The sequence below is a fragment of the Canis lupus genome, chromosome 27 (genome assembly GCF_011100685.1).
Source record: "Canis lupus familiaris isolate Mischka breed German Shepherd chromosome 27, alternate assembly UU_Cfam_GSD_1.0, whole genome shotgun sequence".
Taxonomy (NCBI): domain Eukaryota; kingdom Metazoa; phylum Chordata; class Mammalia; order Carnivora; family Canidae; genus Canis; species Canis lupus.
This window is the reverse complement of record NC_049248.1, coordinates 36534153-36549094: the sequence shown is the minus strand read 5'-3', so window position 1 is coordinate 36549094 and position 14942 is coordinate 36534153. Positions and strand designations below refer to the sequence as shown.

The 14942-nt window shown below is 35.9% G+C and overlaps 1 protein-coding gene across 4 annotated transcripts in view; it reads right to left on the bottom strand.

Annotated features, from left to right (window-relative positions):
• The window catches only part of TMEM117 (transmembrane protein 117), a 462108-nt gene that overhangs the window by 216268 nt on the left and 230898 nt on the right, over positions 1-14942 (bottom strand). For 2 of the 4 annotated variants that reach the window (XM_038577402.1, XM_038577406.1), the window contains exon 4: positions 6312-6411. The exons of the other annotated variants lie outside the window; for them this stretch is intronic. In XM_038577402.1, coding sequence (XP_038433330.1) covers positions 6312-6411 — 100 coding nt within the window. The remainder of the gene's footprint in view (positions 1-6311; positions 6412-14942) is intronic. 4 annotated transcript variants of the gene reach the window in all.

Sequence of the window (14942 nt, the reverse complement as noted above, 5' to 3'; positions counted from 1 at the left end):
TCCAGATTTATAAATAAATACTAATTCAAGGGTAGAAATTATTCTCAAGCATACACCATTCTTTAATTCTGTGTCTGTCCAGAGACAGACTTAACCAATTTCTGTCTTATGTGTCAATAGCTCTCTGCTTAAGTGGATGAAGGGATATATCTCAACCTAGCTTCCTTTCTTCCCCAGAGCCAGGAGCAAAACTGTGCCACTGACAGCGTAATGACCACTCAAGGAACCCTCTGGCAGGATCTCTGAAACTCAATCTTTGTTTTACCTAAGAATGTCTTTTATACCCAAAGGACACATCACAATTCTGGGAGAATTACATCAACAATCTATTACTTCCAACCAAGGGTGTTTACAAGCATGTGTCCTCCTGGCTATGGAAACCAGCTCAGCAAGCTTATGGGGGCAGGGGGATGGGAAGACTCTAAACAATATAGTTCTCCCTCCGCCTTTTCAGCATTCTATAATGTCCATGTTAGGACACTAGGTCATAAAGTGGAATGATAATGGTAAAAGAAATGGAACTTAATGCACATGTGCTCTTATGATCTATTTATTCTTCAATGAACATTGCCTAAGCATCCATTCCGTGACTGGGACTGTGTTGAGTGCCACAAGTGACACTAGAATACCCTTGAGAAGTTTATAATCAAGTAAAGAAGAGTATTCAGCTTTATTTCTTAAATAGTCTTTTGGAACAGAGATAATAACAACATAAATATGAATCACACAATCTCTGAAAAAACAGAAAATATGTGAAAAATAGGAAGGCAAAATTTGTCACTCAAATATTTAGAGGAATAATGCAGCATTTACACATGAAACAGACATAGTTAAAATAAAAGGGTGAATATATTTTTAAAAACCCTTTCTTTTTCTAAAATCATATTCTTGCTAGATTCAGTAGAGATAATTAAGTGAATTCTAAAATTTTATTTCTTGTTATAATGCAGTTACTTGTTATAATCCAGGATATATTTTTTCAATCTAAAGGCATTTCCAGGGCAGCCCCAATGGCGCAGCGGTTTAGCGCCATCTGCGGCCCAGGGCTGATTCTGGAGACCCGGGATCGAGTCCAGCGTCAGGCTCCCTGCATGGTGCCTGCTTCTCCCTCCTCCTGTGTCTCTGCCCCTCTCTCTATGTGTGTCTCTTTGAATAAATAAATAAAAATCTTAAAAAAAATTAAAAAAATAAAGGCATTTCCACATGAGCATATTAAGTAAGTTTGTCTAGCTCTAATAGAACTCTGAATTTCAAGAAGAAAAATAAAGTCTAAAAAAAAATAAATTAATAAAGTCTGTTAAAATCAATTCACAAAACTGTAAAAACATGAAGTAAAGCCAATTGGCAAAAAACTAAATTGTCTTTTGTATGTATTACATCTCTTTACGGTGTGAGCTTTGCTAGTAGCAGCACATACATGCACAAAAGCCCACAGACAATCCTGGGAAAAATATGTTGAGGCCAACCAAGGTCCTATGAGTATTAGGATTTGATACACACCATATGTGGTTTTATGATGAAAGATGCTTTATGACTTCAGTCTTTTTACCATTCAATTATCTTCTTTAGGTCATGGCTCAACTTCACTTCATCTGTACCCTCCCCCAACAATGAACCTCAAACCTGGACTCTGATGTCCCTATCATCATCATAAACCATATACCATTTTTTGCTGTAACAGAAAAGCTACTAGAGCAAGCAGAAGTAGAGCAAGTAGAAGTAGAGGCTGTGGAAAAGGGACGGTTAGCTATAGATAGACAGGAAGTGATTTTTCCTTTTGGTATTAAATGGGGAGTGGAAGCAAATGTCATCTTGATGTCCTCAGAATCCCTTGCCACCTTAGACCCAAGCAGAGCCTGTGATTTTTGTCTTCTGAAGGAGGGATGGTAAAACTAGAGAAATGTGCTATGGGATGGGCGAACACCTCTCACTCCTGGCTCAATGGCAGAGTGTGGGCAAATTTGTGGATACACGGCAATGGCATCACATGAGATCCCTAGTGCTTTTATTTCATCATGAAGGCAGAGCTCTTCTCTGCTCCCATCAACATAAAAGGCCAGCTCAGTGCTGAATGATACCACCTGTCACGTTAGGTATTTATATTAAGTTTTTAAAAAATCTATTTGACAATACAAACAGTAACTTTAACCATGACTTAATATATCTTTTGTCCTCTAAATGAGGCATCCCACAGACCTAAGAATAGTCAGGATTGCCTAGGAAATTGAACCTAGTGGAGCTTGAAATTTCCGTAGTGTGAGGGCCAAAGAGAGTTGTCAGACCAGTTGACACCAGCCATGCTTGGGGATCACATCATTCCTGGTGTGCCTTTTAAAACCATGGGGAAGTTTTGAGTTATTTCCATAAAAGAAAAATTCTCCATTTCAGAACTACATTAAAAGGCACACTTTTATTGGAAATGTAAATAGTCACTTACTTTTCCATGACAGTCACCTTCATCATTGATATTCACTTCATGATGAGAATTCTATAGACAAATGAAGGTCAGAGCTCCTTAGACTCCTCTCAGGAGGAAAACTATTATTTTTTAAAATGTTATCAATGCACACATACGTAGACATATAAATATTTATATGGAAACCTACCACCTAGTCAGTGAATAAAAATGGGAATAGAAATGATGTGCTCTGAGAAGCCTCCCTGTGTGACTGTACTTTCAAATCAGGAGAGCACTGTGTTTCTTTTGCCATTTCTACCTCAGTGTCTAACAGGAAAGGTCAATATTTCATGTAATGGGAGCAGAAAAGGACTTTAGAAGGAAAACGTGTGAGGCCCCAGAAGGTGAAGTGACTTAAGATCACACTAGGGTTAAACCTAAAACACAGTTTTCTTGATTTTCAATCCAGTCCTACCTCAGTGGTACTGGAATTATTGATCAGAGTAATAAGCTATGGTGTTGTATTGTAAAAGGTATTGTAAAAGATAAAAAGTTATCAGGTTAGCTAGTAAAACTAGCAGGCATTACAGTAGTAAATTTAGGAGAAACAATGAAGGTCAGCCAGACCTTAGAGAGAAAGAGAGGCCACAGATGAACTGTGGAATTATTTGTATTCTGCTAAGCCACAGAGTAGGGCAGATGAGTGCACGGTAGAAATCCAAATAGAAAAGGTAAGGGTCTTCGGTAAAAGCTGCACCATGCATTCACCTCTCAGGGCTGCCCTAGAAATTGGACCCTACCTTATGATTCAAAGAAAAAAAAACCCCTAATTAAAAAAATAGAACCAATAAATAGGGGCAGAGCCATATATAATATTGGAGACACAATCTTGAGGGAAAGTCTGGGGAGGGCTTCGATAGAATAGGGCCACAAACAATAACGATGTCATCACAAGGAAGAAAATGATTTCTGTAACAAATGGTGGACTTGAGCCTGAAAAATGCAGGGTAACGTACTAGGGCTTGTGGATCTGGTGCTTTGATCAGGGGCAGTGGTACATGGAAGTCAGGAAGTAATGTATCATATGGTCTTAGAGTGTTCTAGCACTGGGACTGGAAGGAAACTCCAGACACCCTGTACCCCAGGCCTGAGATAAGCTAGGGAAAACATTAACAGCTGCAATAACCACTCATGCCTCTCTCGCATTTCAGCATTTTAAGTCCTATCACAGGACCGCACACTTTATCTTCATAGAAAACCCAAAACACGGGTAGTAACTATTAGCCCCTTTAAAGAAATGTGCAAACTAGGGCTCAGAGGACTGCATATTATGTGTGGAAGATCAAACTGGACATAGCAAGGTCAAAGAACCCAAATTTCTGAATTCACTTTTCCATTTTATTAAGCAGATTTACCATAAAATGGAGTTTAAAAAAATCAAAATCCATAGTTCATGCAGAAATTTTTCAAAAGGCATCACCTCATATTTCATGGAAATTACATGTTTAAAGGATTCCTTCTAGTTTCCGTTCTAATAGGGAAATAGTTTTAGAAGGGAAACTATTTTCTGTTTAGTCTTCCTTCTAACTAGTTTTTCCCAATGGAAATAGAAATTTTGACATGAGGCAGCCTGGTCTTAATGTCTAGGTTTTTTTTGTTTGTTTGTTTGTTTTGTTTTGTTTTGTTTTTAGAATTTTCTGTATTTTTTTTTTAAATAAACTCTGTGCCTAACATAGGGTTTGAGCTCACAACTGTAAGATCGAAAGTCACATGCGCTACCAACTGAGTCAGCCAGGCACCCTGATGTCTGGCTTATTCTAAATGTCATATCTAATGATTACAAATAAATCACTTTTCCAATCTAGATTTTAAAGTTAATGGAATGGGATGCATCTGGTACTTTGTTTTGTTAACATTCTAAAATTGAATACAGGTGGGAGGAAGCTCAAAATAGGCTATACAAATTATTTGGTACTCACTAATACTCTTGCAGGATGATCACAGCAGTAGCAGTTAAGATATAACTGTTTCCTGTCCTCTGATCATCTGTTCTAGGTAAGACATAAGGCTATCCATAAAAAGGGTAGAAATCGTTGTGACAATCTACCTGCAGTATTTGGAATACATTTGTAAGGGTATGTCCCTGCCGAGTCTTGTTTTGATAGGGCATCCTTTCCTTTGGTAGGTTTTCTCATTTTTAGGTGAAGCTAACTGTGATTAACTGCACTTATGAAAGATGTCAACAAAGGTTAACATGCTCCATTTTTATGAGAATTATACTCTTTGTACTCTGAGATTCTCTTATAAACTTATAGAACCTAGAGCTTTCGAACTACATACTGTATTTAATTAATCCAGTGGTTTAAACAGAGGTACTCATCTATCAGTGGACACTTGGATTGCTCCCATATCTTGGCTATTGTAAATAATGCTGCATAAACACAGAGGTGCATATGTCTTTTTGAATTAGCATTTTGCTTTAGTGGAGGGTAAAGATGTGGGAGATATATATATATATATATATATATATATATATATATATAATATATATAGAATATTATGCAGCCATAAAAAGGAAGAAAATAAATCCTGTCATTTGCAAAAACATGGATGAACCTAGAGGATTAAGCAAAATAAATCAGACAGGAAAAAGACAAACATCATATGACTTCACTCATTTGTGTAATTTAAGAAACAAAACAAACAAAAAGAATCAAACAAAAACCCAGACTCTTAAATACAGAGAACAAACTGAGGGTTGACGGAGGGGATGTAGGGGGATGGGCTAAATCAGTGGATAGGGATTAAGGAAGGCACTTGTGATGAGCACTGGGTGTTATATGTAAGGGATGACTTACTAAATCTACTCTTGAAACTAATATTACATTATATGTTAACTAACTGGAATTTAAATAAAAACTTGAAGCAAAACAAACAAAAGCAAATAAACAAAAGAGACAGACAAAAAAAATAAAAAAATAAGACTCTTAAATAGAGAAAACAAACTGGTGGTTGCCAGAGGGGAGATGGATAGAGGATGGGTGAAGCTGACAAAGGAGATTAAGAGTACACTTATCTTGAGCACTGAGAAGTGCACAGAATTTTTGACTCACTATATTGTTACAACTGAAACTAATATAACACAATATGTTAACTACACTAGAATAAAAAAAATTTTAATGAAAAAAGATAGAAGTCACTCTCTTGACAGATAAACTCAGCATGAAATATGGTTTGTCTATTTGTTGCAGGCTTATACTAATAATGCACCATTAAGTTTGTAGGTTCAATGAAGAAACAAAATGTAGAACACTATTTTAAAAGCCCTAAACTACACTTGTGGTGAGCATAGCATAACATACAGAGATGCTGATTCATTATGTTGCATACCTGAGACTAATGTAAATTTGGTGTCAACTATACTCAAATAAAAAAATTAAATACAAATAAAAGAAAATACTATCAATAAAATTGTATAATATGTGTCATGAAAAATTTTTTTTAAATAAAAACAGTTGTTAGAAATATTTCATATGGTCCTCCTGAGACAGGCCAGACAACATTCCTTACCCGAAAATTGCACATGTCAAAAAACAATCTTGACAAAATTATTGAGAACATCACAGGGAAGTTTCTATTAATTTTAAGAATGTGTATATGTTTGTATGCCCATACATATACATGTCAACAATAAATATTTCCTGGTGGACAGCCATCATTAATATGACAGTTGTATTAATTTTTCCCTGAAAGTAAACATAGTGCATATAATCTCTTAATTTTTTCTGTAGTCATGTTTTGTTCCACTCAAGAGAGAAGTAACTCTTTAGCTCTAAACCCATCAAAAGCGATGTCTACCCAACATTGTTTCTTCCATCTACTGTTTGAAATGGGTGAAGTTAAAATTTCTTACCATCCAAGCTGTGACAAAGTCCCCCATCCAGGTCCCTACTGCAGCTAATTTCATGAAACTTTCATTTCGGATGCCCATATAGTCTGTAATGATATATGCTCTGTGGAAACAAACACACAAGACATTGTCCAGACTGAGAGAGCCATATCGTCAAAGCGTTCTTGGTTTCAGCAACACGCAAAGGGACTTCCCTCCCTTTCAACAAGCTCTTCTGCTTTTGTCTCATCACATCCGCTCACAGATCTGAAAGACTAGGAAGAGCTCTGAGGCTGTCTGGGTCAGTTCCAATTAGATTTGAAGCCTGACTGTGGCTCTATCAATTACCATGTGCATTTCATTTTCAAGCTGGAACACTGACAACAGTTTTTGAAAAATCAAACAGAAATACTCAGCAAAGGCATCATTTCATGCTCACTCAGGTATGAAGAGAGTGGAAACAATTCCTGACTCAGAGTAACTTGAAAGGAAAGAGAAAAGCTCACTTTTCCTTCAGGTCTGTCGACTCAGAACTACTGAAGAGGTACTGGGACTAGGCTTTGGATGTGATGTCATACCTGAAGGATGGTCAAAAAAATGTCCATCTGGGAAAATTACCTGGCTTGTAAAATTTAATTCAAATCGATGTGGTTTAAATTATTACTTAAATAAATAACGGTAACCAGACTTAATTTTATCTCTTTTTGTGCCACATATCCCTGTCTGCACCCTATAACACCAATTCATGTTCTTCCCGGCCCAAGGAGAGATTCAAAGGTACAAATGATCATTAAACACAAGTAATGAGACTATGCTTATTGCATGTAATTTTCTTTTTTTCTTTTTTTTTTTAAAGTCAGACTTTATTTTTCTTTTTTTTTAATTTTTATTTATTTATTTATGATAGTCACAGAGAGAGAGAGAGGCAGAGACACAGGCAGAGGGAGAAGCAGGCTCAATGCACTGGGAGCCCGACGTGGGATTCGATCCCGGGTCTCCAGGATCGCGCCCTGGGCCAAAGGCAGGCGCCAAACCGCTGTGCCACCCAGGGATCCCTATTGCATGTAATTTTCATTTCCTCTCCCTCATTTGATATTCATGAAAGTCTAAGTATTATTTTCCAATTGTACAATTTCTCTGGGAAAACTGGGACACAGGGAGATCATTTGACTTGCCCAATCAATACCACATAACTAATGAACGGTAATTAGGAATCAAATTTCTCTGTCTCTTCTTCCTCTCTCTCTCTTTTTTTCACTCAGAATTTTTTTTACTTTAAATTTTTTCTGTTTCTTAAACATAATACCTGTACAATCTAGAATATTAGTTAATCTTGATTCTTCTTAATTTTAAAGCAAAATATAGTAGAAAATGCTATGTTTGTTATTTAGTGAAACTTTGAAGGAATACTTTTTTGATGTAATGGAGAGGTAAATCATCTCCAATTCAGTTGTGTGTGTGTGTGTCTGTGGTGTGGTGTGTGTGTGTGTCTTTTCTGGAGTTCTTTCTTATAGTTTTGTTATCCATAAAATAAACAAAATTTAAATAGTTTTACTTAACAACAAAAACCTACTAACTCTTAAAAGCACTTTTTTCCACAAGCTTCATACTTCTACCTTAGAAAATCTTTATAAGAATTAAGATCTCACCTCAGAAGTCTCTATCCATAGGTTTCAAAAAAAAACCCAAAATAATTATAGCTACCATAAACTGCCTGCTAACAATAATCCAGAGATCATTATAAGCACTTTAAATACAGTGTCTCCAACAGCTTCCATGTCAGTGCAATGACATGTATTATTATTCCTGTTTCACAGATATGGAATTGAGGCCTTAGAGAGTGTTTGCAACATTCTTGAGGTCCAGTAAAATGGACAAGGTTTGAATCCTAATTTGATTGACTACCAAATCCAGACACTTAACCACTGTGCTGTATCTTCTTCCTACAAGGGTCAACGAGATATAAAAAACACACACACAAAAAATCTACTCTGTTCCCTAGTATTTAGTAGACAAGGAAGATCAAGACTTATTTCCTTTGAGGATAATTCATAACAGAAATCAAGTAGCAGGCAGGATCTGAAGTCCCTTAGAGTTACCAGCGATTCTTAGACTTCCACTGAGTTCCCCAATCTAAGCAGCCTCTATGTGAAAGCTCCCATGTGAACTTGGACAGTTTGGTCTTATTTCCTTCAGTATCACTATTGCATTGAACCCAGCATACTTTAGAGTATTAGTTCTCATAATTGTCCAGCTCTTTCAATGACACTTATTTTGAAGGATGTATCCAAGGATACATCCCTACCTGCCTACTTTGTCTAAAAGTAGATAATAAACTCAAGGGGGACAGGGAGTTATTTTGGCCATTCTTTTCACCATTGATTTCCCAGCACTTAGAGCACTGCCTGCATATAGTATGTGATCAATAAACATTTGCTTAATGTATGAATTAATGAAGCAAGCCAGGTTATTCATATTTTTTTTTCTATACGGCATGGGTAGATCTAGGCATAGTAACCCAAGAAATAGCAGTAAAGTGAGATTTGAACTACAAGCATGTGTGAGTACTGAATGCTATTGGTAACAATGAAGAGGAGATAGCACCATTTATGAAATAACTAGTATATATAAAAGCGAAGAGTGATATATAAAAGGTAGTAGGCTTTCTAACTTCTGCTGCTTTAGACAAATACATAGAAGAAATACAAATAACCTATCACAAAAAATTGCAAGTGCTAGTTCATTGATTTGCATATTGATTAACAGTAACAATATTTCCTGTTCTAGTTGTAAAAGACACAGTGTGTATACCTTGACATCAGCAATGTTAGCCAGTTTGAATATCACATTGCTCTCTACAAAACTGAAGCTGTGAAGCTTCATACCCAATGTTTTGGGGAGTGATTCAGAATTAAATGTTATTTGCTGGGGGGCACCATTAACGTTTTAGTTTTGTTTGGAGTTTTAGCTAATTATTTCAACTATTCGTACATCTTTTGTTTGCTTTATACTTTAGCTAGTTATTTCCACTGTGCATAGATCTAGAGAATCTTGTAGTTCTATCGGCCTTCCAGGTAAATATCAATCATTGGTATGTATTTTTTTTAATTCTAAATGAATTGCTTTACAGGCTATAACTTCAGTTTTTATGTTTTTCTTGAGATCTCAAGCTTAACTGTCAAATCCATAACAGATGTGTGGAAACTTCAATATGCAGGATCTTGTAAACGTTCATAATTACCAAAACAGCCTGAAAAGCTATCAAGACTATCACACCTAGTGAAAACTATGTGCTAAATAGGCATAAATTAATCAGATCCTGACATAGGCTAAATAGTCAATAAAACTATAATCTAGGAAATTGATCTATAGGTGAGAGTCTTGATCACTAGCAACAAAAGTTCCAGTTCACTTCAGTTTATTACTTATATGTGCATGGATGTAGTCAATGCCAGGTGATTTAGGAGTTGAGTCTCTGAAAGTTTAACAGGAGGCAGTAAACATAGATCACCAAACCAATATGGATTCATGCTTCGCTGAAGATCCATCTGTGGCCAGCTGGATTCATAATGTCACAGCTGTCTCTCCCAGCCATGTTTGGGCAACATAAACAAGATTGGGGGCTTCATACACAAGTAAATCATGGATAAGGAGTCCACTTACAAGAGTACAGTCCTGCATTAAACACAATGAAACTAAAGTGAAAATTCTAAGCATTCTTACAACACTGAGGAACAAGTTTTGTCACTATAAAGCACCGGGAATTAAACCTAGATTTATTATATCAACCTCCTCTCAATCTTTTTGTGCCTGTAATGAAATGATGAACAGCCTTCAATCCAGTCACTTAGTGAACTACTATCCAGATTACCACATTTTAGTATTTTTGCTCAAAATTCTTAGTTCTTGCTTATTGAAAGGCTTTGATGGAGCTCAATCTCTGTATATGATGGAGCTCAATCTCCAAGACCTAGGAGAAGAACCCCTGAAGGAAGATGCATTGGAATGTCAAATTCCTGCACACAATTATTAGAAGTAACCTGGAATAATTAAAACCGCATCTGGACCTGACAATACTTACAGATAAAATACCACTTCAAATTTCCCAGCTTCAGCCATATATACCCTCTACTTTTTATAAGGAAGACGTATATAAGAAGACAGCAGGTGAGGTTTTCATTGAACAAACTCACCGTGACTGTTAGTATATTCACCATACATCAACTTATTCCCTTCATCCTTTGCTTTGTTTCAGCCTATTCAGTGAAACTCGTCTGTACTAGAGACAGAAACCTTAGTATATCAGCAATTCCTCCCCCTCCTTTACTCCTAACATTTGATTAATCACTAAGGATACTTCTGAAAGGCTGTTTTTCTGTCGTCACTACTACCAATGTCTTAATCCTGTTCAGAAACCCCTCTAATCTAAATTAAAGAAACAGCCTCCTCTTTCTTTATGACTGTCTCCCTCTTATTTCAGACTCTGTATCGCCACTGTCGTGACCCCTGGGGAAGTAATACATCATACCGAAGGAGCAGGAATCCTAGAACCAGAAAGTCCTGGGTTTGCAAACTACCTCTGACTTTATGACCTGGGAAAAATGATCAGCTTCTTCCCTTATCGGTGGAGTGAGCACGAAAATCCCTATTTCTCACACAGTTTTCCTGAAGATTAAGATTATTTCATTTTTGAAATAAGAATGTAAAGCTTCTAGCACAAAAATTTCATAATGGGCATGTAAAATATGCCAGATCTCTAGTCTACTGGGTCCCACTTTCTAAAATAATACAGTGAGTGACTCCCACTGCCACGAGAAAGCATGGAGAAGACTGCCCACTCTCTGCCAAGCCACCCTTTCATGAATCACTATATTGTACACCTTCCCTTCATGTCACAACCTCCTTTTATTAGGCCCTCCACCTCACCATGAAATCAATCTCACCGAATACCCCTCTATTCTATAATGTGCCTTAGGATCCTTTTTTTTTCCTTTTACCTTAAGTAAAGAAATGTGCAATGTTCTTTTTTTTGGAATGCTATCTCTTTTCTTCTGGCCTGAGATTACTAACTCAACCTAGCCACTGAGAAATCTCCTGCCATTACCCCTGAAAGTTGTCCCTTCCCTGGTATTACCAAAACACTTTGAATATACTTCTGTGTTAAATCATCTCCCTAAATTATCTTTAGGGAGATGATTTTAATGATTTTCTCACACTGTCCTTCTCTCCCACAAGACTTAGCTCATCAAGGATAAAGAATATGTTTCATTTGGCCAAGCAGGTACATTTTTTGCCCAGTTTATAGTTACGATTTAGGGAGAGCAATAAATATTTAAATGAATTAAGCAGTCACTTGATTAATGTAAAATTACTTAGATCATCTGACACCAGGGCCACACTAGGAAGAGGATGAAAGGATAAAAGGTTTTAAAAATCTGCAATGTAAGATAAACTAAAAAGAAATATCAATTATGAGCAGGCCATGTAACTATGCTGTTCTAACAAAGAACAGAATATCACTGTATCATTTTTATTACCTCTTCTAGAATAAAAAGCTAGAGATAAGAATATAATCAAATCAAAGCAAAGAATATATCCTTGACTTCTGCAATTACATGCTGTAAATTTAATTTGAATGTAATTTAGTTGATGAATAATGAAAAAAAAGTAAAGTATTATAAAATCTCGGAATGGTATCTATAGAATCCTATTGTTTATTTTTATTTTTATTTTTTTTTTGAATCCTGTTGTTTAAAAGGATCCTTTTAAATTAAAAATAGAACTACTATATAATCCAGTAATTCCACTATGGGGCATTTACCCACAGAATATGTAAACACTGGTTCAAAAAAATACATGCACTCTTACGTTTAATGGAGCATTATTTACAATAGCCAAATTGTGGAAGCAGCCCAAGTGTCCTTCCACAGATGAATGGGCAAAGAAGATGTGGAATATTACTCAGCCATGAAAAACAATGAAATCTTGCCATTTGCAGTAACACTGGTGGATCTAGAGAGTATAATACTAAGTGACGTAAATCAGAGAAAGACAAATGCTATGTGATTTCACTCATATGTGGAATTTTAAAAAACAAAATATACGAGCAAAAAAAAAGAGAGAGAGAGAGAGAGAGAGAAACAAACCAGATAACAGATACTTAAATATAGAGAACAGAGTGATGGCTACGAGAAGTGAAATAGGTGATGGAATTACACTTATGATGAGCATTGAGATTACTCATTCTATTCAAGATAGAATTCTTGAATCACTATATTGTATACCTGAAACTAATATAACACTGTAGGTTAATTATACCACAATTAAAGTTAAAAAATAATAATAAATAAATAAGTGGTGGGGTTGTAATGTACAGTATGGTAACTATAGTTAATAGTATGGTACCAGATATTTCAAAGTTGCTAAATGTGTTGATCTCTTTTTAAAAAAATGATTTTACTTTTGGGGGGAAAGCAAGAGAAAGCACAGCAGGATAGGTGAAGCAGAGGAAGAGAGAGAACCAGACTCCCCACTCAGCAGGGAGCCCGATGCAGGGCCATCCCAGGACCCCAGGATCATGACCTAAGCCAAAGACAGACACTTAATTGACTGGGCCACCCAGGCACTTAAAAATTCTCATCACAAGAAAAAAAATTATAACTATGTATGGTAATCAATGTTAAGTAAGCTTATTGTGGTTATCATTTGGCAATATATACAAATATCAAATCAAAATGTTGTACACCTCAAACTAATATAACAGTTATGTATCAATTATACCTCAGTAAAATATCAACAGAAAAATGGCAAAAAAAATAGTAAGTAAATAAATAAAAGAAAAGAATCCTTATAAAAGAGACTGGATAGCAATATGTAACTTTGTGTACCAATTTGCTGGCACAAGCAATACAAGAGCTATATAGTAAAATACACTTCTTTTATTCATGTGAAAAAAGAAAGCAAATTTATTTCACTGCCCTTCAAATGGATACTGCCAAACTACATTTGTTGCTTGTTCTTTGAAGTCAAAATTTAGAAGTTTACTAGGCTATAAAATAATACAGTCTCAAATCTAATTTTAAAGTTATAGAATATTTTGGCTATACCTCAAGTTTCTATCTTAACTCACATATTTTTTCCTCACCTTCACAAATACTCCAAGAATATGAAATCTAATTGGATGCCCAAAATGGGCCTATCTTCTACTTCTAATAAACACATCCAAGATACTTCATGTATCTTTACTGAAGTCGCTGGAAAAACAATAGAAAGAATAAAAATTTTAAATCCTGAACTTTTTGCTGAGAGCCCCAATAAATCCCCACAGGAATCCAGAGAGCCACAAATTACTTAAAATTAATTTTGTATCTAACTTGATCACATTTTAATGTTAAATAACATTCAATGTGTTTATAACTGTTCAGATAAAATATATCTGAATTGTAAAGTGAATTGTGGAGCTAAGCCAGAATGGCATTAATTAATTTATCCTACATAATGATGCTTCCTTCCGAATGAGAGACATAAAATAACTTATAAATTCTGTTAAGATTCCGATGCTGCTCAAAGTAGAACAAAAAGCAAGTTCAATTTGAGTGGATGTTTTTCAATGAAGGTAAGTGTTCAGGGCTGTTAATAGGTCAAAATAGATAAGAAATAATGGAACAAAAACACTGGGACATATATACAATAATTAACTTTTGGCAGAAACTATAATTTTTCCACTGTGTGTAATAAAATAAACATGAAAAATGAGATTGTCTTTATACTGCCTACAAAATTTTCAAATCCAAAGCATAATTGCTTTGTGATGAAATGACAATTACTCTTTTCCTTCTCTTCTCCCTCCCCCTTCCTTTCCGCCCTTCCCCTCCCTTTCCTCCTCCCCTTCTTCTCATTCTCCTTCTTTTGGCTGTAAATTCAATCACCTCTCATTCTCTTCCCCATGGCTGGCTACCCAACACTATTTCCCAATCATTTATTTCTTATTCTTGTTGAAGGTACTTTAGGCTCTAGTTACAGGAAGGGGGAAGAGGGCTATTTTCTCAACCAAGTACCCTTCTTGCGGTGTGTGAATTTATATTAGATAAGCATTCACTTTCTTTTCATTTACTCATTAAACAAATAATTACTGATGTCTCACTATATGCTAGACCATGGGCCTGATACTTATAAATGCATAGTTTTCTGAGGGAAAGGAAACAGCACCTCAGAGCTAAGTGGTCACTTCCTATACTATCATCCAGTATTTCTTGTCTCATAATGTTCTCTGTCCTACAAACACCCTTCCCCAACCAGGGTTCCAGGGGTAAGCTTCTGGACACATGTATACAATAATATCCAACTTTGCCATCAGCTTATTTTTTTTTTCCTTTTTCTGGTATCTACGAACCAAGATTCAAAGAGACAAAGAAGGAAATCTTTATCCATAAGGTTGGATGATAAAAAAACAGAGTGATTATTGGTGTCCACATTCTGTCCTGTGAATCGGGGAACTGAAGTCTTACCAAGAGAGAAGGAAGGATTGAGACAGAGAATAGAGGTACATTGACTCATGCAAAGGAGGATGGAAGAAAGAGAACAGAACACAGGTAGGGGTCTAATTCCACCATTTTCTGGAGACCAGCTTCCTGTACTTTGGATTCCATGAGACAC